Source organism: Balearica regulorum, chromosome 3, assembly GCF_011004875.1.
Source record: "Balearica regulorum gibbericeps isolate bBalReg1 chromosome 3, bBalReg1.pri, whole genome shotgun sequence".
Lineage (NCBI taxonomy): Eukaryota > Metazoa > Chordata > Aves > Gruiformes > Gruidae > Balearica > Balearica regulorum.
The window spans coordinates 107,471,176-107,497,779 of record NC_046186.1 but is presented as its reverse complement, the minus strand read 5'-3'; the positions used below and the strand labels follow the sequence as shown (position 1 = coordinate 107,497,779).

General features: G+C 43.7%; 1 protein-coding gene across 2 annotated transcripts in view; it reads right to left on the bottom strand.

Annotated features, from left to right (window-relative positions):
- The window catches only part of COQ8A (coenzyme Q8A), a 47,701-nt gene that overhangs the window by 9,698 nt on the left and 11,399 nt on the right, over positions 1 to 26,604 (bottom strand). For both annotated transcript variants that reach the window (XM_075749404.1, XM_075749405.1), the window contains exons 2-7: positions 25,184 to 25,378; positions 22,438 to 22,848; positions 21,258 to 21,324; positions 12,458 to 12,532; positions 5,113 to 5,235; positions 899 to 984 (exon numbers count right to left, since the gene is read on the bottom strand). In XM_075749404.1, coding sequence (XP_075605519.1) covers positions 899 to 984; positions 5,113 to 5,235; positions 12,458 to 12,532; positions 21,258 to 21,324; positions 22,438 to 22,848; positions 25,184 to 25,360 — 939 coding nt within the window. In that variant the 5' untranslated portion in view covers positions 25,361 to 25,378. The remainder of the gene's footprint in view (positions 1 to 898; positions 985 to 5,112; positions 5,236 to 12,457; positions 12,533 to 21,257; positions 21,325 to 22,437; positions 22,849 to 25,183; positions 25,379 to 26,604) is intronic.

Genomic DNA, 26,604 nt, shown 5'->3' with positions numbered 1-26,604 from the left:
CTGATTGGATCTGTGTGAGGCTCTGTTGCTGTGGCCTAGAGGACAGAGATCTTGAGCACAAATACCACTGCCTTAGCAACACAAAAGTCCCCCTTCTGGTGCCACTTCCAGAAAATGAGCAAGGAGTTAGATATGTCTCCTCTTTCATCATGCTGCCAAGCTGAACAGAAGCAATCCAGGCATAGAAGAGTGACTCTCTTTAAGGCAATATTGACAATTAAACATCACAGCCTGCTTTAACAGCTCTTTTGCTACATTGCCAGACTGCCATATTTAAGTTCTGGCTCTGCTCAGTGTCTTTCAGAAGATAAGTAGTGCTGGCAATTCCTTTTGCATCATCCTTCACATCTTAATTTACAGAGGGAAGTGGAGAGAAAGAAAGAATACATATATTGGGGAAAGCAAACTTAGTTTGCTTCATTCTGGCTCTTCTTTATGGTGGGTTAGATGTAACCAAAAAGTTAAGGACAAAGTTGCTGTTAATTTTCCATCAGACTAAGGCTTATAAATCTGTTTCTAAAATGGGATGTAGGTACTTCTAGATACTGGCTTAACATCCATGAGAAAGACAAGAGAGAGGAAACAGAAGCAGAGGCTACATTCAACAAGACCCTCATATCATATTTGTATGCTGTTCCATCAGCGTAGTCTCAGGACACAGAAAACCCTCACATTTGTCCCCTCTGTCTAGAGCTGAGCTTCAATGTTTTCAAGAGAAAAGGCAGCACACAACTGAGATAAGGAATCAGATGTCACCCACAACTGAAAAAACACAACATTTATTGAAAGAACACTCTTAAAAATGCCCATCCACTTCCTTTACTGGGGTATGTCGCAGGTGACATTTATCTTGTTACTGTCCCTACACCCCTAATAAGCAGGAAGGAATATTCCTCACCATCATCTGCTTTATTGGCATGAAGTCAGCACTCTGACGTACACGCTCAAAAATCCTCTGGAGATGGGGGTTGATGAAGGCATCATCTGCCAAGGGAAAAGCACACAGCAGTCAGCGCAGGCACTGCATTCTCCAGATCATCTGCAGCACACAAAGAAACATGCACCTGCATTCAGACAAGCCAGGTTGTCCTGCCCCCAAGCACACCCCAGTGAAGGCTTTGGAAATAATTCTAGTTCAGAAACTCTCCATACCCAGAAGCAGCACCTGAGGCACACCTCCTGAGGCATCACACCTTTAGAAATGAGAAAAACAAGAGTCCTGTGCACAAGTAGCAAAATAAAGAGAAAAAGCTACTCCTTCCTTTTCACTCTTGCAAAAAACCTGCATATTACCCAAACGTCTCCTAAGCTACCTGCTTGTGTAGCAGGAGAAAGTTTCTCTGCACCCTCTTCCAATTACCAAGGGAAAGACAAAGTATGAATACACTAGAAGGCATGTTTAGAATTTTTTTATACTTTGGAATCAAGCATCAGTTGTCACAGTGCTCCCTGGCTTTGTCCAGCAGCACTGCCAAGAGCAGCGGGCAGCTCCGCACAGCACAGAGGCTTCTGATGTGATGGCAGGTTGCACAAACCCAAGAGCAGAGTGCTCTGCACAAGCCTCTGTCATCCACCAGTCCATCTTCTTGTTGAGAGCAGTACAGCATTCAGGTCTAGGAGATGCCACTGGAAACCTCTGGAGAGTCATCCCAACACTCCCAGATTCATAGCATGGTTTAATCCAGTTCATTCTAAGGGGCAGTAGCTTTTCTAGAAAGCTGTACAATGGTAAAACACCACTTACGCAAGTATTGTATTCTTAGAGGAATGAAAATTCAGCATCTGCTACTGTAAACAACTACCCAAATGCAAAGCAACTACAAGTGGGCAGAAGAAAACAGCTGAGCCAAAAGTAAGTTATTTTAAGAGTCAGAAGGATTTAGCAAGGAAATATTTACACTCATAAGAAAAAGGAGGGGTAGGGGCATCTTGACAGATTTGTCTTCTCCTTTCAGCAAAGGCTTCTACAGAGAAAAGCCACCAGTTCTGGCAAACTTTTCATTTCATAAATCTAATTCCTCCATGAGCCTTTATCTGCTACTCTCCCAACACTGGAAACAAGTCCAGGCTGCCAGCCTTAATCCTGAGAATCCAACCTGCACGTGCGCTTATGACATTCAAATAAAAATCTATCATTCCTCTGCATTTGCAGATGCACGCAACACCGTAAGTCTATCCCAGGAAACAAGAAACAAACAGCTACCTTAAGAGCACTGTCCTGGGAAAGGGGTGGAAAGGAATGGCGAGAAAAAGATACATAATGCAGAGACATGACATTAGCACTCAGCGTTGTTTAGAAATTCCCACCAAAGCCATGAGCAGCATTTATAAAGTACTAACAAAACCCCACTACGGAATCAGCAGGAGTTTTTAAGAGGAGCTCCCATTCTGTCACCGCAAGTCAGAGATTAACAGGCTTTGCAGGAACAGCAAGTAAAACCCCCGTTGTGACATTACAACCCCACAAGGTGGCCAGGCGTTGCATTTGTGCGCGCATTACAAACACTGAAAGAAATTTCGGGTCTATCATCAACGCTGTATCACTGCCAAGCCTCTGAACGTTATAAAAACTATTCTTAGGGGTATGTGAAAGTATTAAGCCATCATGTTGTAACATGATAACCAGCGCCTCCTAGGATGACTGTGCAGAAAGAGAATGGACCTTGCTAAAAGTGACTCCTGCTCCTAGAAGCCATTTGTGTCAAGGTATTGGGGTCTGACAGAGGCATTTAGGATCAGCTGCTTTTTTTTACTTTATTTAGGATCAGCTGCTTTTATTTACTTTTTTACTTACTTTTTTACTTATTGCTGACATTGAAAAAAACTCATAAGGTATTTCAACCTTTAGTCCAAGAGGGCATTCTTAACTGGGACTGCTTGACCACCACCCACTTTGTTCATTAGTGCAACGCCAAATAGCCAAGAAACCTGCAAGTCCAGATTGACTGTACAGAAACTCAGCAGCAACGTTAAAAATCAGTCATGCTGCGGAGGCAACTCTGACAAAACGAGGCTTACAACACGCTGACGAACAAGGTTATACGTCTTTGTGGTAAACTGATGAGGCCTTACCAGAATGAAATACGAAGCCAGGAGTCAAGGCAGGGCACTCAACTGGCAAATGCAGCTGCCTTTCCAACATTTTCCAGAGCACACGCACTAGAACATGGGATGACTTGGGGCCCTTGGCATCCTCTCTGTGCACGTCCTTGACAAATCCACTGACTCCCAACAGCAGACATCAGGGTTTTTAAGGACACTTTTGTAACTTCTGGGTAGTTTAGCTCACAGGTCCTCAGCTGCACCTTGGACAAGGCAACACAGAGCCCCTGTGCTCAATTAGCACACATCCCTTTTAACTGAAGAAGCCAATTCAAACTACCAGGCCACAGAGAAGCCCATAGAGTGGCAGGAACTGTGTGAAGCCCTCCTGTCCAAGCAGCCAGCCCAAGAACCGGATACTCCGCGCTGTTGGAAGCATCTAGCTTATTTCACCACAACTGTCCCTCAGCAAGGTTACCAGACCCCGTGCTCTCACCAGGCATTGCAGCACTCCACACACTCATCACAAGAGTCGAATGAGGCTGGGCAGCACCACTGAGGTTGCTAAAGGCTTGTATGTTCTTGACACCCAAGTGAAGTCAACTAGCAAGTGTTTGACACTCCTGCCAGAGCTCAGTAACATTAGGAGACAGCAGGCAAGGGACAAAAATCCAGAGCATTTCTACTCATCAGAGCTGGCCTTTCACAGCTATTCCCTCTTCACTCACATCGTAGCCTAGGGCAGCTGTGACCAGGCTCTAGGCACACATCAGGTGCAACTCAGTAGTGTCCTGAGAATTTTAAATTAATCCCCACCTATGGTAGACAAGTTAACTTCAAAGCTGATTTCCAGACATGGCTGGCTCACCCCATGTCCCAGAGGCACTGGCCACAGAAAGCAAGGAGCACCAGAGCTCCTCCTGGACCTGCGCTGTGAACCACCAGTCATTGGCACCTGGCAGTTTCTAGAGGGTGAGAAAACAGCATGTGGGTGGCAGCCTTTGAGATGGCAGCTGCTGCCTCCCACCTAGCTTTGTTAATGTTGCCATCAGCCTGGCACGCACCTAAAATAAGTGATTAGCAAATGAAGAACGATGAAATGCCACAATCAGGACTCTCTGGAACAGGGAGCTGGTCTTGCTTTATTGGCTAGCCCAAGTTACTTAATACAATACCAGATCCAGCCTCATCAGTCAACACCTACAAAAATTCAAGTAGAAGCACAAGCCAAGCAAGCTGAGTACTTCAAGCACTCAGACACTGACTTAGTTTCAGTGACATCTTGAAAGCTATTTCCAGACAAGTGTAACAGCTATTTTTGGCTAGTTCTTTCCTTCCCTATCAAGTTGGGCAGGAAGGCAAAGTGGGCAGGTCCAGATAAGGTTTGAATTCAACACACCTGTTATCTTCCAGGAGTAACCTAACAGTTCAGTGCAGGCACTGATGTCACTCATGCCTTCACCTGTGATCACTGACTTCAGAGCCTGATGAAGTAAGTACCAGTTTGAAGTCTCCTCAAGATGAAATAAGTGTTTTATACTCAATAAGATTATCAGCTGTACTGGCCTTTCCACAAAGCTTCAGAGCCAAAGCATGTAAACCATAAACATGCTGTAATGGGAGAAGGCTGTGGATATAACCTTGACCACTTTTGGTGAACAAAGAACAGGCTCATGTTCTTGTCATCATCCTCCTCCTTTCTAGCAGGACACCCATGTACAGAGTGTGATACAGCTCTGCTTCTCAACAATTGCTTTTAACCCAGGCCTTAAAATTCATAGAGAGCATGACCTCATTTTCAACCAATTTCACTTGTGTGCCTGACACAATAGGGGCATTGGGAAAGTGGTGTTATACAGTGCACACATCTAGTTATTTCTTACTGGGATTAGACTGAAGTGAATCAAACATATCTCCATCACTGCTCTCACATGAGAAAGCCACTTATCGAGTGAATGTGGAGAGACTAGACACCGATTCCAAACAGCTGACCATGTATCACAAGTAATCAATTGCCCCAGCTGGCAGCACTGCTAGGGAGAATAGCTGAGGACCTGTGCCACCACTTACCCTGAATGCTTAACATCTGTCCCAGCTTCAGTGCTGCTCCCCGGACCTTGCACAAGGTTCTCACGATTCTTTCTGCATTGGCCTCTGACAGGAACGGACTGGAATCCATCACCGCTTTCTTTCCTGAGGAGAGAAAGTATACGGATGAAGGGCGCCCTTACCTCAGTGAGCTCAATCCATTGTGTTAGTCCACATTCAACAGATTTACTCTTCCCCAGAGAAATCAAACTAGGGCTACACTCAGCACCTTCACTGCAACCCAGGGGTACGGACTGCACTTGGACACACATGTCTTGTTCTGACTTTGACATTGCTGGCTTAAGGGCCGAGAGCAGCAAGTCACAACAGCGCAGACATCCACGAAGGCTGTGCAAACTGTCCAGGATCCTGGGAATTTCGGTGCTTGAACTCGCTGGGCAAGCTAGCTCAGCCTAAAACACCACGTAAATGTCTCCCGAGCCCCACACCATAGGCTGCAGCATAGCCGTAGCCTCAGAAGAGCAGTAGGGTTGAGCCACAGCAAGGAGGAATTGTCAAAAGCTTTGACAGCACACTGAGATAGACGCAGAATGCGCTGGCAGTTCTTAGGGTGGGAGCAGGGATTCACACCAGCACCAAGCCTCCTTTCTCATACCCATAATTCTTGCCCAAAACAGATTCATAAACACACACTGCTGTGCAATTGCACATCCAGAGTGTGCACTAGGCATCTGTAGAGAGCAAACACAACTTTCACATCTCCAAGTCTACAATAACATTCTTTTCTAATCAAACTGAAATTTACTGTCTCCTGATACACTGGCAAAACAAACTCTCCCAACACCATAACCTCAAAACACCATGGCTGCATACAGGATTTTCAAAAAGCAGCAGATGGTTAAGTCTGTGATGAGGTTAGTCAAGCTAGTCAAATTCAGCCCAGCAGGAGCTCTCATCTGTGATACCATGCTGCTCTTGGACAATTGTGCTAGAGGAGAAATTAATTCCCATTTTCAAGATTGCCAACCCTTCTTCATCCTCACACATGCACAGCATTCCTCACCATGTTCTTACAGGCAGCTTGCTACTGAGAAAGATGCCACCTTTAGAGAGAAGAACATCTCACTGTAGTTAGTCACTTGTTCTGACTGCATGTAGAGGTGGTGCAGGGAGGAGGCCAAACCTTTCTGTCCTTATTTCCTACCAGCAGTCATGCATTACCTTGCACAGAACAAGACCCAAAATCTACATACTCAAACACACACACGTTCGCATCCTCCAGAAAAGGTAAAGCCTGATGTCTGACAGGCTCACTAACTAATCATTGCAGCCAGCTACACATCAGTGCCACAACCCCAAGTATGCAATGTGATTTTTGTGTGGCATAAGAAGCACTTCCTCTCCAGTTTTTTTTTAAATGGAGAGGTAAGGAGGAGGGAAGGAGACCCTGACTCAGTTTTGTGGTCCCTGTGAGAGAAGCCACCCCAAACTCTTCCTCCAGGTGAGAAGGAAGGAGAACCTGACTCAATTTTGTGCTCCCTGTCAGAGAAGCAACCCAAAACTCCTCCCAGTAGAGCACGGACAGAAGGGGCAGGCAGGCACCCGCCAACCACTTCTCTTGGGACTACAACTCAGCTCCTGCTGATGGAGAGCCAAGCAAGAGGAAGGTCAGGTCTTACAGCCAAGCTGCAGGGCCCACAGCTGGTACGCCCATCTTGGAGCTACAACTTCCTTCCCCCCCCCCCACCCGCAACACTTCAGAGGAAGGGGTACAAAAGACAGAATAGCTGAAGCCCACATATACAACAGGCAGGGTCCAAAAAGGCATGGCAGCTGCAACAGCACTGAAGATCTCAGGCAAATGGAAGTTACTGGTGTGTCACCTAGTGCCTACAGCAGCAAGAGATCCTCTCCATCTCCAGCTTGCTCTCAGGAAGGTATACAGAAGGAGCTCAGGCTGGCCAGGAGACAGGAGAAAGAACCAAGCATCAGACTGAAGTAGCTGCTGGCTAAACTGTGGTGGCTCACACAACTTGGTAACCTTCTTAAGGCGCTAAGCATGTTACTGATCTGACAGACACCCTTCAGCCCCAGCAAGCAGCTGGCTTGCTTACAAAGCTTTCAGTGGGATCACTTCTCTACTGAACTCTCCACTAGCAGTGCACAGAGGATGCCAAACGCTGCCTTTCCCTGTCCTTCAGCCTCTCCTTTCCTTTATCTGTTTTGTGGGAGAGCAGCAAGATGGCACTGCATGTGGGATATCATCTATCTGTCCAAATCCCTGTCCCAAGTAAAGAATGTGCATGAGAGGGGAATAAAAACACCGGGAGGGAGTACACAGGACAGCTACCCTGCTCTTGAAAGCAGGATGCAGAGAAGCAGGAGGGGCGCAGAAATCACCATTTGCATCACACACAGCAATCCTCAAAGGACATTTTGCTCCGGATCCTGGATGTAAGGAATCCGAGAGGCTGAATAGGTAGAGCTGCCTAGGGCAGAAGGATGTGGCTTTGCCCACTTGAAAAGCTGGCTCTGGATAGCGGAGTGCTTGGAGCCATCTAACAGAGCTCTGGCTCTCAACTGTCCCATCAGGAAAATTCTGTGTCTTTAGCAATGATGAGTCAATGAACCCATGAATGAGCTCTGACATACAGACACACAGGAGCTAGGGAAACCACCAAGTCAAAGCCTTACCATCCTTCACACCAACTGCACACTCAAACATCCTCCTTTGAGTCTGCAGCAGAATAAAGGAGTTGGTTAATGATTAAAGTCACCTCCAGAAGCTAATGAACCCTGACAACTTTAAAAGAGTCTTATCAGACACACAGGCACTCCCCACCCTCTTCTCCTGGTGTGCTTCCCACTGAAGTCAAGCCCACATGGGCACTACCTGAGCACCAGGCAGCCCAACAGCACGTGATCAGCTGTTGCTTGTTTATGTACCTTGCTAAAAGTGGGCATGAACAAGAAGGTGATTTGAAAGTGAGAGTCAAAAGCAGGATTATGTAAATGGCAAGTGAAGAAAAAACAGAGAGAAAACAGGCATAGGCTTCCAAGGCTAGGTGGAAAGGAAATAGGGATAAAACCTAGCACAAGTTCATGATAAAAATATGCCAATTTTCAGTAAATTAACATTTTCTCCAAAGACTGCTGGTACTTTTTGATGCTACAAACAATTTCCTCCCCATCTTAAGCTCACAAAGTTGGGGGTTTTTACTTAACTTCATCAGGGAAAGAAAGAAAAAAAAGGCAATTAGAAGTCACATCTAAAGCTGTGGCAACAAGGAGACTTCAGAAATGAATGCTCCTGCAGCCATGGTGCCTGGAGCCTGTCAGCTCTCCCAAAGCAGAGGCAGCAGGCAGATGCCCTCAGGAGTGCTCGACCCACATCTTTCTTTCCAAATCCAGAATCTGCATGAACCCTTCCAAATCCATGTGCATCTCACAGCTGTATCACTGCTTTTCCACCTCCTTTGCTACTGTCAAATGGAGAACTAGCCACTAGACTTTGCATGTATTTGTTTATAGGACCATCCACCACACAAACTTTGGGCCAAGGGAAGGGTCAAGAACATAGCCTAAGCACTTGGGACTGAAAACTCAAGGAGATTGCATTATTCCTTTTTGGAAGAAAACAACTCTACATTCAAATCCAGGCCAGCTGCCAGCCCTTCAGGGCTCTGCCCAGCCTGGCATTTGCACAGTGCCTAGTGGAACGGCCCAATATAGGTCATTAATAAGTTACGAAGTTCACCTTGAACCCAGAGTCTCTTTACTAGTAATGGCAGCTATTTATCTGGGCGCTCTCATTTTTATTCCTGGAAATTTATTCTACCCTCCCATTCCCACCCCGTGTCAGCCTTGCACTTTAGATACACACTCTAAATACTGAGACTGCCATCAAGGTCACCGCTGACCAAGGAGGTTATTTTTAATTAGCTACATCAGCCTACCAAGAAAATTCCCACTGGAAATCAAGTACAGCCATCCATTTTTTAAAAAAATGAGATGAACCAAATCACTTAAAGAGGGCAGCATTAGACCCTCAAGCCCTTCAAAAAAAAAAAAAAAAAAGAAAAAAAAAACCCAAACTGCATCTATTCGCAGGAATTTGACAGTAAAGAATTTATGTCCAGGACATCAGGCTCAGATGGAGAAGGGAGAAATTCACAAACGCCTGCACCAGACTTTTTGTTCTAGGATTAAACCCCTTAAGTGAATTGTTTATGGAAACAGAGACAATTGGAGGCAGAGAGAGAAGAAGGGCCCTGCAGCTACTAAACAAGGATGGGGAAATTGAGCAGGAAGAGACAGATCAGCACTAGCACAGTTGCTAGAGAAGGTGCAGGAGAGTAGGCACCTGTAATCCCTCCATTTGACAACAGCAATGGAAAGAAGTACGAGCCATCATACAAGGATCACTTATAGCTCAGGAGTTTCTGGCTTGTGGTTTTGTGACTGAACAAACAGTGTTTCTAGATCCATTTTAAAGGTGTGAAGACACTTTCATTTGTACTGACTGGACAAGAAGAGGGTAACCAAGAGAAGGCTCTTTCCTGTCACTCCTGGATGCCAGCAAGAGCATGTAATTCTTTGGCATGCCTTTGGGCACATACACATCCCACTTGTTTAAGTTTGAAGTGCCAAGATGTTATATTAATAATGCAGCAGTGGGGAGAGAAAAGACATCCTCTACCAGCTTCCAGGGAACAGGACAATATGTCATTCTCAGAGACAAGTCTTAGCCTCAGCTTATGGTGCTGGCAGCCAAAAGCTTGGACACAAATGCCTCAAAGCTGAGTCATGAAAGGGGTGCGGAGGTATTTTTAAAGAAATGTAGAGGTCCCTATATCAAGAGATTCCCCTAAGAACAGCTAAGGCTGGTACTGTCAGAAGAACAGTAAGAAAATGGGATCTTGGACTCAAAACTGTGTACATATACTCTGCCACACATTTCTGCAGGAGCAGAGCCCATGGAGGGAGTTCTCATCCATGGAGCCTTACCCACCACTGTAAAATCCTGTGGAATACACATCCAAAAACATTAGCTAGAGGCTGCAGCTGAGTCACCCAGACTTTCCTCTGGCCTCGGCCTGAGAAGTTCCAAGAGAGTACGAGGGCTGATACAGTCTTTTACTTCTGCCGCACCTCCACACTTGCTGCTCTTGGCCCATTCGCAGTCCCACTACCCTTCTCCTTTACAGTGTAACCAGTGCTCCAGGCTCCTATCTAAGCAGACACGACAGCAAGAGGGGAAGCAAGAACAAAAGCAAGACAACTAAAAATAAAAGACAGGTCATTTTCTAACTCTCTTGCCTAGGATCGAAGTTGGCAGTTCTCATTGCCTTATTCTTTAACCTAGGTTTGTTCAAGAAAATTAATCTTCCCAAAGCATGACTCAGACTGTAGAGCAGGCTTCCGGCACCAAGTTACACTTATACAGGAAAATAATGGTTTCCCTAGCAAGAAGAAAAAAGTCTGAAAGGTGCGATTCCTTTATTGCAAGGAAAAAAGTGTCTGTTGCCCTCTAAAAGGAAAAAAATAAGTAATCCTTTCTCATGCTGTAAGGAAGAGAAACAAAGCTTATGTTTTTCCCTCAAATTTCATAGCTCTGCAGGCTCATGTTTTCACTTTGGGGTGTGCCCAATTACAAAATAATCTGGCAAGCAGAGAAATATCAACAGTTGTGCAATTCCTCCTCAGTTAAAAGGAAAGCAAATCATCAGCTTCCAGCAGGTATGAACAACCTGTCAAACATCACAAGCGCTGAAAGCAAGAGCCTTTAAATATCCTCTCCAGGATGGGCCATGTTTACTTGAATACATGCTTTTAAATCAAAGCAATGAAACCCACCCAGCCTCAAACACCTCAGGTCATGGAGAAAAACAACAACTCTTTGCCAAGGATCCTTTTTCTCTGCTGGGCTGCTCTGCATTGCCTAGTCGTACAGGGAATACAAAGATGCAAGTATTAACAAGTAGTGTCCTGGGTGGCACACAAACCCCACCTTACCCCTGTCCCTCCACCAACTGGGAAGGTGTTTCATCTGCTGGGGTGTTGGGTTTGGGGTTTTGTTAGTTGGGCTTTTTAGGGTTCCCCCCCTGCAATTTTTTTTCATTTTTCAGCTACTCCAGTATCTCCTGGAATAGAGGTTCACACTATCTCAGTCTCCATCCTTCCCCCACCCCCAAAGAAGAGCGGGAGAAAACACAAACTGGCCTTGTAGTAGAATACTACTGGCCACAGACTAAAATTACAAGGACCCAGCAGTTGTCATTATCTCAAAGCAATGCTTCTGAACCAGGAACAATTTGACTTCATTTTTACTTCTAGCTGCAAGCACTTAACCCTTTCATCAGTTCCCTCCAGGCACTGGAAATAATCTAAACACACAAACATATTAGCCAAACCAGAGACACCAGCTGAAGACCAAACAGCCTGCAATAACTTAAAGAACTTCACATTCTGCAGTATCCCAAAGCTTTTCCTTGATTAGAAACAAGTGAATGGAGCCATAAGCTTCAGAATAATCTCATGTTTTCTAGGAAAGAGCACCATTTACTTTGTACGCCTTAAACCATTCACTCACACACAACCATTTGGTGCCACCATATTTTACCAACACGTAAGCTTAGAAGAAAGCCACCCTGACATGGCCAGGTACAACTTAGGAACATTTTACCTCCAACTTCAAACAAGCTGGGAAGAAGACAGGATCGGGTCAATTTGCATGGCACAGCCTTTTGACCTGTTATGAGAATCCTTTAGAAGGTGGCAAAATATAGATACTGAAGTAGGTAATTGTCATTTAACATGTACGTGAAGTGTTTTGTCTCTCTTAAAAAGAGAGCAGCCATCCTCCATGTTCCTCCTAGGTAAGGGCATCCTTAAATTTCAAACAGACTGCAACCAAAAACAAAGTTTTCAGACATACAGGTTCATCTGAAGATTCTGTACAGGTAGAACTACATGGTTTCACTCTGCAGCTTAAAAAAAAAATTGTTAGGCCAAGACAATCCAAGAATGGGCAAGGGATAGTATTCAAACTCGGGGGTGGCTGTGGGAAAGTAAACTGTACAAACGCTGGCATAAACTCATCCTCTCGCATATACCTCTGACCTCTGGCTATGTAGTGAGGCTGTGGTGTACTTAGCTAGGAGAAGAGTCTAGAGGTGGAGAAGGATTATGTTAAAAGTAGTAGAACTACCCACGTTCCCCTGTTACTCTGACTGCCTTGCTGTCCCAGCTTTCAAAAGAATAAAATCTTACAAATGCAGGTGAACTGTGTCTAGGGGGAAAAAAAAGGAAAAATTAAAAAAAAGAGGAGGAAAAAAGAAAGAATGAGGGTGTAGAAAGGGCTTACCATTGCGTTCCTCAGATCTAAGGCTCTTCTTTGCAACTTCTGCCAATGCCCCAATGCCAAGACCAACAGCTAGTCCTTTAAAATAAGAAGAAAAAGACCCAGGTCAGAATGAAAAAAGCAGAGGCATTTTTTGTAATTAAAATTAAGCCATGTGGTCGAGTGCACAACAGCAAAACAGCTTTATTAGAACATCCTGGCTTTTGCAATGGAGTCATCTTCAAGTTTGATGCTGAACATTTTTCTCCTGCACTTCTTCAACCCAGCATACCAGCCAGGCATCATAGGCTAGGCCAGCCTGGGATGTCCGGCTTTTTTAAAGCATGTCAACAAGGCTACTCAGAGCTCTGTGCTCTGGCTGAGGTCCTGCTGTAGACTCAAACTGGGGAGTTCAGAAAAAGAGAAGAAAAAAAAAACAACTCACAAACATGGTTCTCAAAGTACAATTCTCAGGGAAGAACAGGATCCTCCTCACCCCCTACCATGCCACCACAGTAGGGAGAAGCAAAACTGTATTTAGATGAAGCCACTGCCAGTAGAGCTTAAGGCTCTGTGACCCTACTCTAAGCACTCAGGTTTATTTGTGCCCATGAGCTGTCTGACTTCCATTTGCTTATTGACTATGACAAACAGAAACATGTTTTTTCCCAAGGCCCACCTTATGCAAGCAGTGTTGTAACCTGTAATTCCAAGGAGCTGCGCTGGGGAGTAACCCTGCATAGCAATGGTAAGACCATGAGACCAAACACCAGCACTCCACATGCGCTATCACCCTTGCAAGCAGTGAATTCTAGAGTGTTGTCTCTCAGCCACAGGTTAAGCTACGACTACAAAAGAAGTGTTATCTGTCTCCACTAACCTGACAAAAGCCTCTGAAGATTAAATGAGACACTGATCTAATCATGCAGTAATCCATAATACCAAAGGTCTCACTGCCTTCCCAATTTCAAAATATTTATTTTTCTAGATAATAAATGACACGAGCAACCAGAACCACTGATGCTCCTTCACATCTCCTCAGCCATAGTGCATCCCACCACGCCTTATTCCCACGCTGCTTGCAGTACTGGGTGTGCATGTTTTCCAAGCACCCCAAACCCTCGAGGCGCTACGGGACAGTTTCCCAAGTACAGCATAATACAGAAATCTACATTCAGAAAAAACATAACTTTCACAGGATGCCATGATTTTAACATTATAATACTTGCATTAAAAAACCCTGAAATAATTTTTGGAGGGTTGGTTTTTTGGGGGGTTTTTTTTTGGTAAGTTTTCTGCATTTTCTGCAAGCTTTCCTATGGAGCTGCAGCACTGAAATGCCAAATTTAAGCCTAAAGAAGTCTACTGTTACTAGCTAATTTGTGCAGACCCTCCAATAGTGCCAAGCCACACGTGACCACTGAGCAAGTCTTTTGCACCAGAAATCCAGAGATTTTATTAGCTGAACAAAACAAGAAAGATATCCCTAGACTCCACAGGAAAGAAGCAAAGAGACTCTTCAAACAAAGCATAAACAATACCTATGAAAATGCTGATACACAGTCATCTCCAAACAGATCCCACAGGCGAGACAGTAACTTGGAACAGAAAGTACTGAGAGTCAGACAGGAAGCCAATGAAGACAGATATTTCATCAACAAATGTCATTTTTTAGACTGAATACCACTCACGAAGCACTTAAATTGGCCTTGATCCCACTTTCACCACCTCCAAAGCAATGCTCCCCATCAGAAATCACCTTAGTCATTATCAAAGGTAGACTGAACTGGTCTGGCAGTAATTGGTTCCAAATTAAATACATTGCATCTTCTTCTAAAGGCTCTACATTCACTACTGAGACTTACTACCTAAAAAAACCCCATTATCTGAACAGCTTGTGTTTTACATCAGTGTAGGCAAGATCAGACTCCAAACAAGTGTGTCTTACCTCTTCTCTCATGGCCATACACAGCTGAGCATCTGAACTAAACCATATTGTAGGCTACACTAGAAAAAGACTTCTGTTACAATAGTTCTTCTTAGAATTTGCTCACTGCTCCACTCTGTCCAATCTGCTAGAAAATTAACTCCAATCATCAGTCAACAATGGCTTCAAGTAAACTAAAGCCAGGCAAAACCAAGTTCATTCTTAAACCCCTGCTAAGGTTTAAAGATCTGGATTTTAAACAAAGGCTTCAATCATCTTCACACAAATCACAGTGTGTAGCAGGGTATTTAGCTCAGGGCATTTTATGTAAGTGCAACGCAGCATTCCTACATCAAACGTTCAGTAACTACCCGGAAACATCTCAGGGCATATGCAGCCCTGCTCTAAATGTGGTAGCAGGAGGGTATATAATACTCTTGGGACCGCACAGGACCATACGTGTTCTAGGTGTCTGCTGCTTCTTAGCAATTAAGCCTGAAAAAATGCAGTCAGTTGTATATGTAATCTTCTGTCACCAAGAAACAGGTGACAATTCAAAGTTTTGTTTCTGAAAGGAATGCCAAAACTTGGCCCTTTCCCTGAATGTCCAGGGCTTAGAAAAAGCTGACACTTTTCAGAAGTCTCAGTTGCTCATGTTATTCCTTTGTTCTTACCAAGTTATTATCAGAAAACTGTGAAATTGGATAATTAAATAACAGGCTAAATTCCTCATGGCTCTAAGTCCATCCACTAACCCCAGTGCTAGGTATCACTCTGACCCTGAACCTCAAGAATGTCTTACCTTCTCCTTTACCAACCTGAATTTCATTCACTGTGGTGTTTGGAGCACACACAGCAAAAAAACAGCGTGGAAAACTTCACCTTTTCACATCTTACAAACCAGACTAACACTCTAGGGTTCAGAAGGGAAGTACTAGACAAGAGGGCTCAGAGCCTCACCACTCCTTTCCTGGAATGCCCCTCAGATTTGTTTTCCAGGCCTATTTGCACACCCACCCATCTGAAAGGCCATGGTCTAGGCACGTTTTATTTGAACACAAATAATGCTGTGTAGTGGGTCTGGCTGAGATAGGAGTTATTTTTCTTCATAGCAGCCTGTATCATGCTGTGTTGGATTTGTGACTACAAGCGTTGATAACACACCAATGTTTTAGCCATTGCTGGACAGCGTTTGCACAGCATCAAGGCTTTTTCTTTTTCCCACTCCGCCCCCACAATGAGTAGGGCTGGGGGTGGGCAAGAGGCTGGGAGGGAACACAGCCAGGACAGCCAATCCAAATCCATCAAAGGGATATCCATACCGTACAACACCATGCTCTGCAGTAGAAGCTCGGAGAAAGGAGGATGAAGGGGGGACATTTGGGGTTATGGTGTTTGCCTTCCCAAGTAACTGCTACAGATGCTGAGGCTTTCCAACAAGTGGCTGGACATCTGCCTGCCAACAGGGAGTAGTGAATGAATTCCTTTTGATGCTTTACTTGCACATGGAGCTTTCCTTCACCAATTAAACTGTCTTGATCTCAACTCCCAAGTTTTCTCACTTTTGCTCTTCCCATTCCATACTGCTGTAGGAGGAAACAAGTGAGCATGGGGCTTAACTGCCAGCCAAGGTCAACCCACCACATGGTGCCAGCCATTCACCTGTTACCAGGAACGAGTTATCCCTCCAAAGAAACCACAGGGCTGTAAAAAAGCACTCTCCTCCTCTGGGCCGCTAGTCTACTGACCTTGCACAAGTCACTCCTGATGTCCTTCATTTTCCTTCTCTGCAACATGAGTATCTCCTCCAAGATTAATCGTTTTGGGACAATTTTCAGCACCACTGAACAGCCACAGTTCAGCACCTTGGAAAATAACATCCCCGAGCACCTCTAGAAAGTCACACTCCTGCATTTTGCACTTCACGCAGACAGATTATTTCAGGCCTGCAAAATGCCACTTGGTTTTATACCAGCAGAGTGCCTCTTCAGACATTTTCCAGGCACCTCCAGCACCCGTTACACTTCAAACCAAGCCCATTGAGAGCTGATCTGGAATCAGTTTTGTTCAGGAAGAATCCTCTTGCTCAGCAACTGACACAACAAAACAAACCGGAGACTGAATGGGCTGTTATCATCCTGCTCAGCCTGCCAAGCGCAGGGGTGGGCGAGACTCTCCCTTGGAGCGGCCTGGGCCCTGGCTTTGGTCATGTCAAACACCACAAGCACCACCCAGAACACATGGCAAGCTGCAGATAGTTGTGCATCGATTTCCACTAGTTTTCTAAGCATTAAACGCTCACCAGAAGAAAGCCACACTCACTTGTTACTCTCGTGACAATCTGAATCCTGTAGCTGTCAGTCCTGTGTATACTTTAATAAGAGGCTCACTTTTTTTTTCTTTCCAAATTGCTTCAATCACATTAGAGCTAAACTTCACTGCAAGCTTCCCGAATTTTCTTTATTGCAAAAAGATCTTATTATGTCATTAAAATAATAAACTTATAAACCAGGAATATGATTAAGGGAGACAAACTGCTTAGAAAAGTCAAATGATGCAAGGAAGGGAGAATGGAAATAAAGAAAAGATCAAGAAATGTGTGGGTGGAACTGATGACCCATCGGGCTACAAAACAAGCATGGAACAAAAAACTGCAGAAAAATCTGTTTTACCAATTCCAATCCTCAGAAGAAAAAATAAAATAAACAAAGAAAAATCAAGGATGATATTTAGTACTATAAATACAGCTACCAGCAGTCACTCCAGCGGCCACAAGAAGCATACAAAAATACATATAAAGGACAAAGAAATTCAGTAAAGGATCTTGTGCTGATTACAGAGAAACATTAGCTCAGTATTACATGCAAGCTTTAGAGAAAATGATCTTCAATCTTTCCAGCAAAATGTTCTTTGATCCCAGAAGAGGTGAGAAGCCAGGCAAACTCTGCAGTCCAAGTATTTCTGCCTCCTGTTACTAATTTGTCCATCACCCATCAGAGTGCCTGAACACCACAGCCAAGAGATCAACATTCCCTATAACATGGCGGGGGGACAAAAAACCCATGCAAAGACAGGAGGAGGAATGATTCAAGTGTGAACAGGCTCATGCTAATAGCATGGGAATTCGGCTATCTGAACCCCAGGAATAGTTACATGAACCCTCTTTTTGACCTATTCAACATCTTTCCATCTTGTCCAAATCTAAAATGATGATGTTCTAATATGGAAACAAAGAAAAAAGTGGGGTTTATCCCACCAAGGAAAGACAGAGTCAAATGTTAGTTTGACTGGTGTGGAGGTGGTAGAGGAAGAATTCACCTCCACTATTATATTTCCCACAATGATTTCCTGAGGTCTTCAAATGAAGACGGCACCCCAAAGCACACAAAAAACAAAACTGCGCACAAAAAGCTTACTTCATCTAAGCTACACTCCCTCACAGATACGGAGCAGCCTCCTGCCCTCAATTATTTTCAAAGCAATGCGAAGAGGCAGCTGGTAGAGCAGGAAATAATCACACCCCCATCCCTGCCATCCTCTATTTAATTCTGATCATTTGAATGTCCTAGGAAGCAAGGACAGAGCTGGGTCACTACTATTCCACAGGTTAACAGTCACATCCCCTGCAAAAGGGCTCCTTCCAGCTGTTAACTATCATCCCTCAGCAGCAGCAGGTGCTCCCAAAAACCAGTAATATAATTGGAGACTCATTAAATCATCCTACACCTTGTTTCTAACTTCTGTTGAAAAGGCAAGAGAAAAGAAAAAGCATGAGAGAACACACTGTCCAGGCACAAGGAACTTCCAACTCATCTACTACTGAGCTTTGAAACATTCAGTTTACTTCAAGCTTATCTTGGCTTCTCTAAAAAAAAAAAAAAAAAACCAACAAAAAAAACATTAAGTTGGGTTGGATCTTAGGAAAGTAAAATCAATTCTCATCTCCATTGGAAACTGCCTCCTATACCCTCATAAGACTCCCTTAATCAGCCTCACTCTTCAGCTTGCAGATACTTTTAAAAATTGTACACGTTACCTCTTGCATCACTCCTGAGATTAATACCCAGAAAGGACTGATAGTGAGTAGCTAGAAGAGGCACACAAGTACAACCTTCCCCAGCTCACAATCTAAGAGGAAAACAGTCAACCATAAGCCAAAACTCACCAACAACTTCAGAGGAATTAAAAATGGGTAAAAGTGAGTGGTATGCTACGGCTCTTGCCATCAGCTAATGCTTCCTGGTTTAAGCACTTAAAATGCTTCACAAAGATGCGATTTGAAAAGAACATTTCTCATCAGGTAAGAGCCAGTCAGGAAAAGCTACACTAGAATTAGCTGATGGGGTTTCACAATTGCACTGGCTCTCTCAAGGCCACGGGCAGGTCGGGAAAAACACTCTAAACTTGGAGCAAAGACCAAGCAGGAGCTGCTCCTCACTATCAACAGAGTCCCTCTTTCCATGCAGTTCTAGAGACTGTTTAAAAGCTTGTATCAGTCTGGATCAAGATCTGACCATTAAGAGGTGTTCCTTACAGATAGTCCTTCCCATGTGGGGCTGCCCATGCTACTTCAGCCTCACCACACCCTCAGAAACCTTCTTCAAGCATTACCCAGCCTACCAAAGTATTACCAAGGGATTTCTTAAACTGGAAAAAACCCTACCTATAGGCCACATCTGTTGTTTGTTATCCCGTGTACCGGCAGTACTATTTCTCCTTGCTGTCGCAAGGAAAAATTCAGAGGGAAAGATAAGCAGTGAATGCTAACAAGAGATTGCAGGAGAATCTGAACACCAGTTTTGCAACACAGTGTCTCCCCCAAGAGCAATTGGAAAGCAAGAGCTCTGTCTTGCCAGAAATTTCAATCATATAAAACAGACAACTGGAGAAGGGCAAGATGAAAAAAAATACATGACACACACAGCTATGACTGGGGATGCTGCTTATAAATAATCTCTTTCTTTCTTACTCTCCTGTCATGGTTTTGGTTTGGTGAGGGGGGTTGTTTTGGTTTTTTTAACCTGAGGTTAGGAGAAGACAGGTAGTTAGTCATCTATTTCCCCTTGAAGCACGAGTCAGCCTTTCCTCCTGCAGCAGCCTTGGGTGCCAAGAGCTGGAGCGTACAGCAACAGCACTGGAACTCAAAGTTCACAGAAAATTTGGTCATCTGCCACTTCACATCCACCAGCTGTCAGCAAGCAGCCACAGTTAAATTCAGAAGATGACAGCTAAAAGTGCTGTGACAGTTTCCATAAAAAAATCAAGGCTCGATTAGAATGGAGACCTGTAAGCTACTAGAGCTTAAAAACAAAGAAGTCAAGTGAGTTTTAAAGACACTCCAAAAAGCAGATCATGAATCCTGCTTCCCTTTAAGGAATACTAAGCATACTGAGAAGCCAGAGTGCCTGCAATGAACTACAGGCTTAAAGTGATCTGACCAGCATTAAAACTTTGTTATCACAAAGCTCACTTGCTGTTTATTCCAGTGCTGCATAGAATCAGTCCCTGCCCTGAACTCCTCCTAGTGTGCATATTACTCTGACAGAGACACACACAGAGGAAGAATAATTGGGGTTTTTTTAGTATAATAGTTGATCTGAATTACATTTCACAAGCTATTTTTCTTTCTTCTGGGATCCGTAACACAAAGATGTCTACTTTGTACATGTGCTTCTCTATCAAATTTTGTGGAAGAGAATCACAAGAGCCTAACACATTACTTGGGAGAGATGGTTCACAGCCTAGATAGGCTACTATCATCTCAAAACACTGCAGTCACAAAAAAAAAAAACAAAACAGAGAGATTATTCATCTAATGATTAGCTAAATAAGACTACCTGTGATCATCTTTTCCACCTACAATACTGTGATAGTTCCCTTTTTCTCAGGAACACGTTAAGTCCTTCAATGGCTTTGGATATAAAAGATTAGGTAAGCACCATCTGTTAACATTACTGAAGATATTTTATTGCTTTTTAACATTATAAGTCCCATTCTGCAAATAAAATTCACATAGGTTTCAGCTAGCTTGATCTTACAAGCTCAGACTTTACATCCTTCCTGGGAGAAAATGGTTTATAAGCAATGGCTAAGTAAATCAAACCTTGACTATTATCATCTCCCCACCCTCAAAAATCAATACCAAAAGGATATGTTTTATATTTAACCACTGTTCAGAGAAGTTGCAAGGGTAAGTTTGGGAAAAAAATTATTTAAAATAACAGCTGCATCAGCTGTCTTCACTTGACAGTAACAGCATACTGTAAGGACTAGAGGGAGAGTTTCCTCAAAGTGAAATCACATATAGAGGACCAGGGTATTTGTGCAGACTGGAGAACAACCTGCTCCTCATTCTCTCCCTCTTATTAAACCAGCACAACCCAGCATACATTACCATGAAGAGGAGCATGCGTGCTCCCAAATAATCTGCCCTACACTCTTAAGAGTGATTTTTTTCCCCCCCTCGAAAGAACAGGTATATGAAAACTAAGCTCCAGGAATATATCGGCCTGCCATCTTAAGACAAATAGAAACCCATGCCAACTCTGTAGTTCTTGTTAACAGGTAGCTTGCTGAATGCATCTGAAAGGTCCATTTAAGTGGGGAGCTTTTTTCTTTGCCATACTACCACAGTAGCAGTTAGATATGATAAGAGTGACAGAAAACAGGATTCAAGGTATAACTTCATTCTGACTAAAGGCCAAAATCCATAATTGTACTGAAAAAGCCCAAATCAAGCTCTGAGCTAACCAGCTGTTTGTGGGAAAGCACTTCCCTATTAGCAAGCTTAACAAAAACCAGAACCAACTAATGCTTCTGCAGGAGCACTGTCATAGCCGACCATTAATCAGTACGTGCAAGCCTAGTGACTTCACAACTGCAGGTGTGCAAACTGACCTCCAAAGTTGGCGAGCCGTCCGATCCTTGTGACGGGAACCTTCCTCTCCCGGGCCCGCTCACTGAGCTGCAGCAGAAACAGGGGGAAAGGAAAACAGAACAAAAAGAAATCCACAAATGAACTGGGCATATGGTCAGATACCTGCAAATTCAGAGCACGAATTTGAAAGCACTTGAACAATTCTGTGCTATAGAAAGCTTTTCCTGAATATGTGTGTTATATATATGTTGATTTTCAAGTGAACACACTGCAGAACGGACAGATCTTGAACTGAAACATACACCAAGCAGAGAAGTGGACAAGAGGGTGGGAAAGACAGAAGAGCTGACACCCATGTTTAGAATCCCCATTTTTACTTTCACCTCAGCAGTGCTTATATTTTGAACTTGGAGAAGCAGAGCAATGCCAACCCAAACTCCCTTCCACACAAGGAATTAAAACTCATGGAAGGTTATCAGGTTCGCAATACCATAGATAATTCCCCCACGCACAACAGCTGGAACAGAAGCAGCAATACCATTTCATCAAAGCAATATTCTGAGTGAGTGAACTCACAGTAGCATCTGATATTGGGTTTGGGGAAGGACTCTAGAAGGACTGCAAAATACAATACAGGAAGCCACAGCCTCCACTGAGAGGAGCTTAAGTCCAATTCATTCTTCACAGTTAGAGCAAAACAACTAGCTAAAGGGAACAGGGCCCTTCAAGGAAAAGATACTCTTTAGGTCAGTCTTCAAACCTTTGTAGCCTACAGCTGTCCCCAGCTGCTCAACATTTCACCCCAAAACCAGGGATGAAATACAGACCCTTTGTTACTGTAACATGCATCAATACATTGAGTCTTCATAGTCCAGTGAATGAAAGGAGAGCTGCTGTTAATATAGAACTGAAGTCTTTGTATGCTTTTTAAACATCCTCTGACATCAGTATATCTGATATAGAGAGAGGGGGCAGGTGTGAAAGGAGAGGCTGAAAAGCTATTGACAGAATAAATATCAGAGATCAGAGTTAATGAGCACTGACACTTCCCTCTTTTTGCCTCCAGAAAAGGGAATAGCCAAAGAGGAAGAAATGAGAGAAATGCAGGAGAAGATGAGTAAGGACAATCCAGTATAGAAACCATAGTATTGAGAATTCTTAATTTAAAAAACAAACAAACAAAACCCAAACCCAACATACCATCTGTTTGTAGGGTTTCTGCTCTGAACCTGTTTTGGCCTGCCTGGCTTTATCAATATCTTCAGCTGTTAATCCACTAACAGAGGAATGGTCTTGGTGAAAAGCCCTGTTTTGTCCAAAGGCAGCAGCAAAAGGATTTCCAGGGTCCCTAAAGCCTCCAAATAACCTTGCATCCATTTTGGGAGGGAAAGGCTTCTGACCCATGAGAGAATCTCCAGTCTCACCAACATTTCTAAAAGGTCCATTCGTAGTGTAAGAGGAAGCAGGGCCTTCACCGCTGCGTTCGTGAGGCTTGCCAGGGGCGGTGGCGAAGTCCATTGGAGCATCTGCTGGCTCTCGGGCTGAGAAGTCATAGTCTTTCCCAAAATCCTCACTGAGATCAGTTAAGTTCTCCTGTTTTTTGCCTAGTTCCTGCAAACAATAATAGAAATACTTTAAGAAAAGATCTTAAAACCTGCTCCATACCCAGCCACGGCCCTCAGAGATAGGCATAGAGCTAGGCTGTCACATTTCCACAATAAATAATTTGTGGAGACTCTGGCACTGCAGGCAGTTACAGTAAGAGATAGGAATAAGGAAGAGATGCTGAGGACACCTGGGATCACTAGTGGTCTTTCAGCCCCACTGATGGGGCAAATTCATTAACAGCTTATCAAATACCTGTATCTGGAGACATCTTTTTCTACATACACTGCTTAGAAGGGTCACTAATTGTGGAATTCACTAGAAGCAATATACTGCTCAGAAGCAACAGGTGATGGGAGCTGCAATATTGCATAAGATATGCTTAACAAAAAGCTAAACCTTATAATATTCAGTTTTTACCCCTACCGTGCTCCCTTCTCCCATCCTGTCCATAATCATGCACTGTCAGCACTTTCAAGCCCAAAGCCACCCAAAGCAATACCAGATACCTACTTATTTGCAAAGTAAGCTAAGCCTTCCATGGCCAGGACATTACTAACTGCAAAACACATTTCATTATTCAACCACTAAACTATGGCAGGGTTTGTTGTCATCCCAAAATAAATAAATAAAATTCTGCACTTGAACCAAGGATAGCAGCATCAGGCACAGCAACACTCAAGACAAGCTTCTCCTGACAGTCTTTTCTGTTCTGTCCTGACCTGCAAGAGCTGCCCCACCAAGTCCAGATATTCCCCACCACTTTTCAATGTAGAAAAAAAATATTAATAATAAAAAAAAAAGTCAGCAGCAGAGCATTATCTCCTATTTACTTGTTACTTGACATATTCTAGTTACCTTTCTCAGCAGCAGCAATACCACGGAAGAACTTATGACTATTACAGCCAATCAACAGGATTTTAGATCCTGCTGTGGTCAGGCAAGCAGGCAGCATATTTTAAGCTCTTTCCTAAACACTAATTACATTTCCCTTCCTTACACAAAAAAACAGAACATGGTCTTTCCTGTTATTCAGCAGGTCTCATGCTATTCTGAACCTCAACATCACAGTGGGGAGGAGAGGAGAAATCTGTTTACAGATGGGGACCGTGGCCACACTACTGACTGATGATTTCAAGCAAGAAGGCCTCTCTACTTCCATACTTAAATTTTAAAACGCATATCAGATAGCCAAAACCCTGCCACAGATCAAGAGAAGTGAAATACAGTAACGTAACATAAAAGCTTTCCTCTCTTTAAAACAGAAAATGTTGTAGCTTTGGTAGCAGCTTCTCGTGCAACTCATTTATAGAACGCAGAGCAAGCATTCTGCAGGTGTGCTCAGGGGGCCTCTCTTGTGCAGAGAAACAGGCACAGGAGAACAGCATCTCCCTCTCTTCTTGGATGGAAAAGGAGGACAAAGGCAAGACAAAGTGCTATCCCCATAAACAAACACACTTCGGGTATTTCTATTGCAAGCTTAAATAGAACCAAGGGAAGTCAGGCCCAGATTCTAGGACTGAAGCTATAGACCACCATCATAGTCTAAGCTTATTGCATAAAACCCATCAAAACCTCACTCATTAACTTCTGCTTCAAAAATGATCTGAGCTACACTGTCTTTCTAAAGGATGATAATTTTTGATTAAGAGAAATTCTTTTCCTCAGACAAGCTCTATGTTTTCAAGAGGTGGCAAATGTGAACCTCTTAGAAATCCATCCCCATGTCTGCTGACAAAAGCTGCTGCTAAAAAAAAAAAAAAAAAAAAAAGAGAGAGAGTCTGGCTTTCCTCATGTTCCTCATTTGAAAATCAGTTCCGAAAATCCAGCCTGGGCTGTAAGTGATGAACATGCAAACACCTGACCCTGAGCCATTCTGAAAAATATCACGTGCACCTATTCTGTCATGAAAGGAAGCAGCACTGAGATAAATCCAATTCACTCCAGAAGAACTCATTCAATTAGTCAAAGGAGAGGTAATCAATGACTGAAGTTTAAAGGAGACTTTAAATAACAAAGCTGCTGGCCAATCTTAAGGGAGAGCTTGATCTTTGACAAGATGAGGTGAACAGAGTGCTCTTCATTTTCAGCACTCAGTAATGGAAACAGAAACAGTCTGCAGTAACATTCCCCTCCCATTCCTGTCCAAGCACCTACTGCACACCACAGAAATCCTGGAGAATTCCCAGAGCATTGCAACATCTGTTTTATCAATCCACTGCTTCAGATCTAGGTTCTAGTTCATGATGCGAGTTCCTAGCCAGTCTCACAACAAAACCAAAAAGTGCCTGGAGGAAAAGCAAAACATCAGACTAGACTGTGCACAAAGAGCTTTGCTTACCTGCATTTTTCCCAAGGCAGAACTGAACTGTTCTTCAGCAGTGGCCTGGAGAGTCCTTGCAATGGTAACTGCATCACCCCCAAGGAGCACCTGCCGAAGCTGCCCTGCCTGGGTTTCTAGGACCGCTTTACTAAGCTTTGTCAAGCCTTTCATGACCATGATGGCATCACCCGCCATGACTGCTGTCTTTCTGTGCTGAAAGATGAAGAAAGAGAGGAAAAAAAAAGAAAAAGGTCAAGCAACAATTTTGCAACCAGTTTCAAGTCACCTAAGAGCCAGTAGCATATCCCAGACAATCTCTTTTTGCTTTGGCAACCAGCCACCACGGGAACTTGTTTGTGGCTCAGATAGCACACAGGAAAGCTCGAATGACAGCTAGTTAGCTGTCTTTACCATGCAAAGCAAGAACTCTCCTTATGACTGTTCATGAGTTAGGATAGCGATCCAGGACTCCACACAAATATTCACATTACCATTGACCAGAGGAAGCAAAGACAGGTATATGTCAGTAACACTGCAAAGATGGTCTTGACTCCTTCCAAATATTTAAAAAGGATTAAAAGCATTAGCATTTCACCTTTAATTATTATCAGGCCCTGGAACACATTCTCAGTGCCTGATAGCACGGATGAAGTGCACTGACAACACTCACATCCCATTCCTGCCCAGGAGCTATGCCTGCTCATTTTACATAGCCAAATTTCTTCACCCCCACATCAAAGAGCAAGCTCTGCCTGTCCTCCAAGGGTAGTCTGCTCAGCCCTTGACTTCTAGCTCACTGTGCTACTTTTAATTGGAAGCTTAAGTATGCTGAGAACACCTACCTACCACAGCATTTGCTAAATACTGCACTACAGTGCTAAATTTTTTACTCAGTCCCCCTTCCTGTTCAGGAGGCACTTCATGTGAGATTCATAACACTTTGTGCAATTTCAGTGTCTTCAAATACAAACTGGGCACTGTAGGATGCAGGACAGAGCGTGTCTGAGAAATACAAGTTCCACCAACTCCTCTGTCTCAGCCTAGAACCAAGCTCAGGCTTAGGACACCGGTTCTCCTACATCACTGTGGTTCACATAGAAGAAAATCAGGAGTGGCCGGGATGCCAAAACCATTTTCAAGGGAGATTTTCATCCAGTTAATTTCACTCATCTCCCACATCTTTACAGCGCAGTGAGGGTCACAGTTCCGGGGCTGGCTCATCTGCACGTCCTCCCACCTCTATTGACACAGAAGATAACATCTTGTGCCAACTGCATGCCTTTAAGTTCAACCTTACCCTTACAGCATTCTCTATAATGATTTAGAGAAAAAAAAAATGTTCTGGCTGCAATACATACCAAGCACTAATCTACGGCTACATATTTAAGTTATTTCCTAGGCAGGTACACAGGTACCAATTCATTTTTGGAAGGTAACAC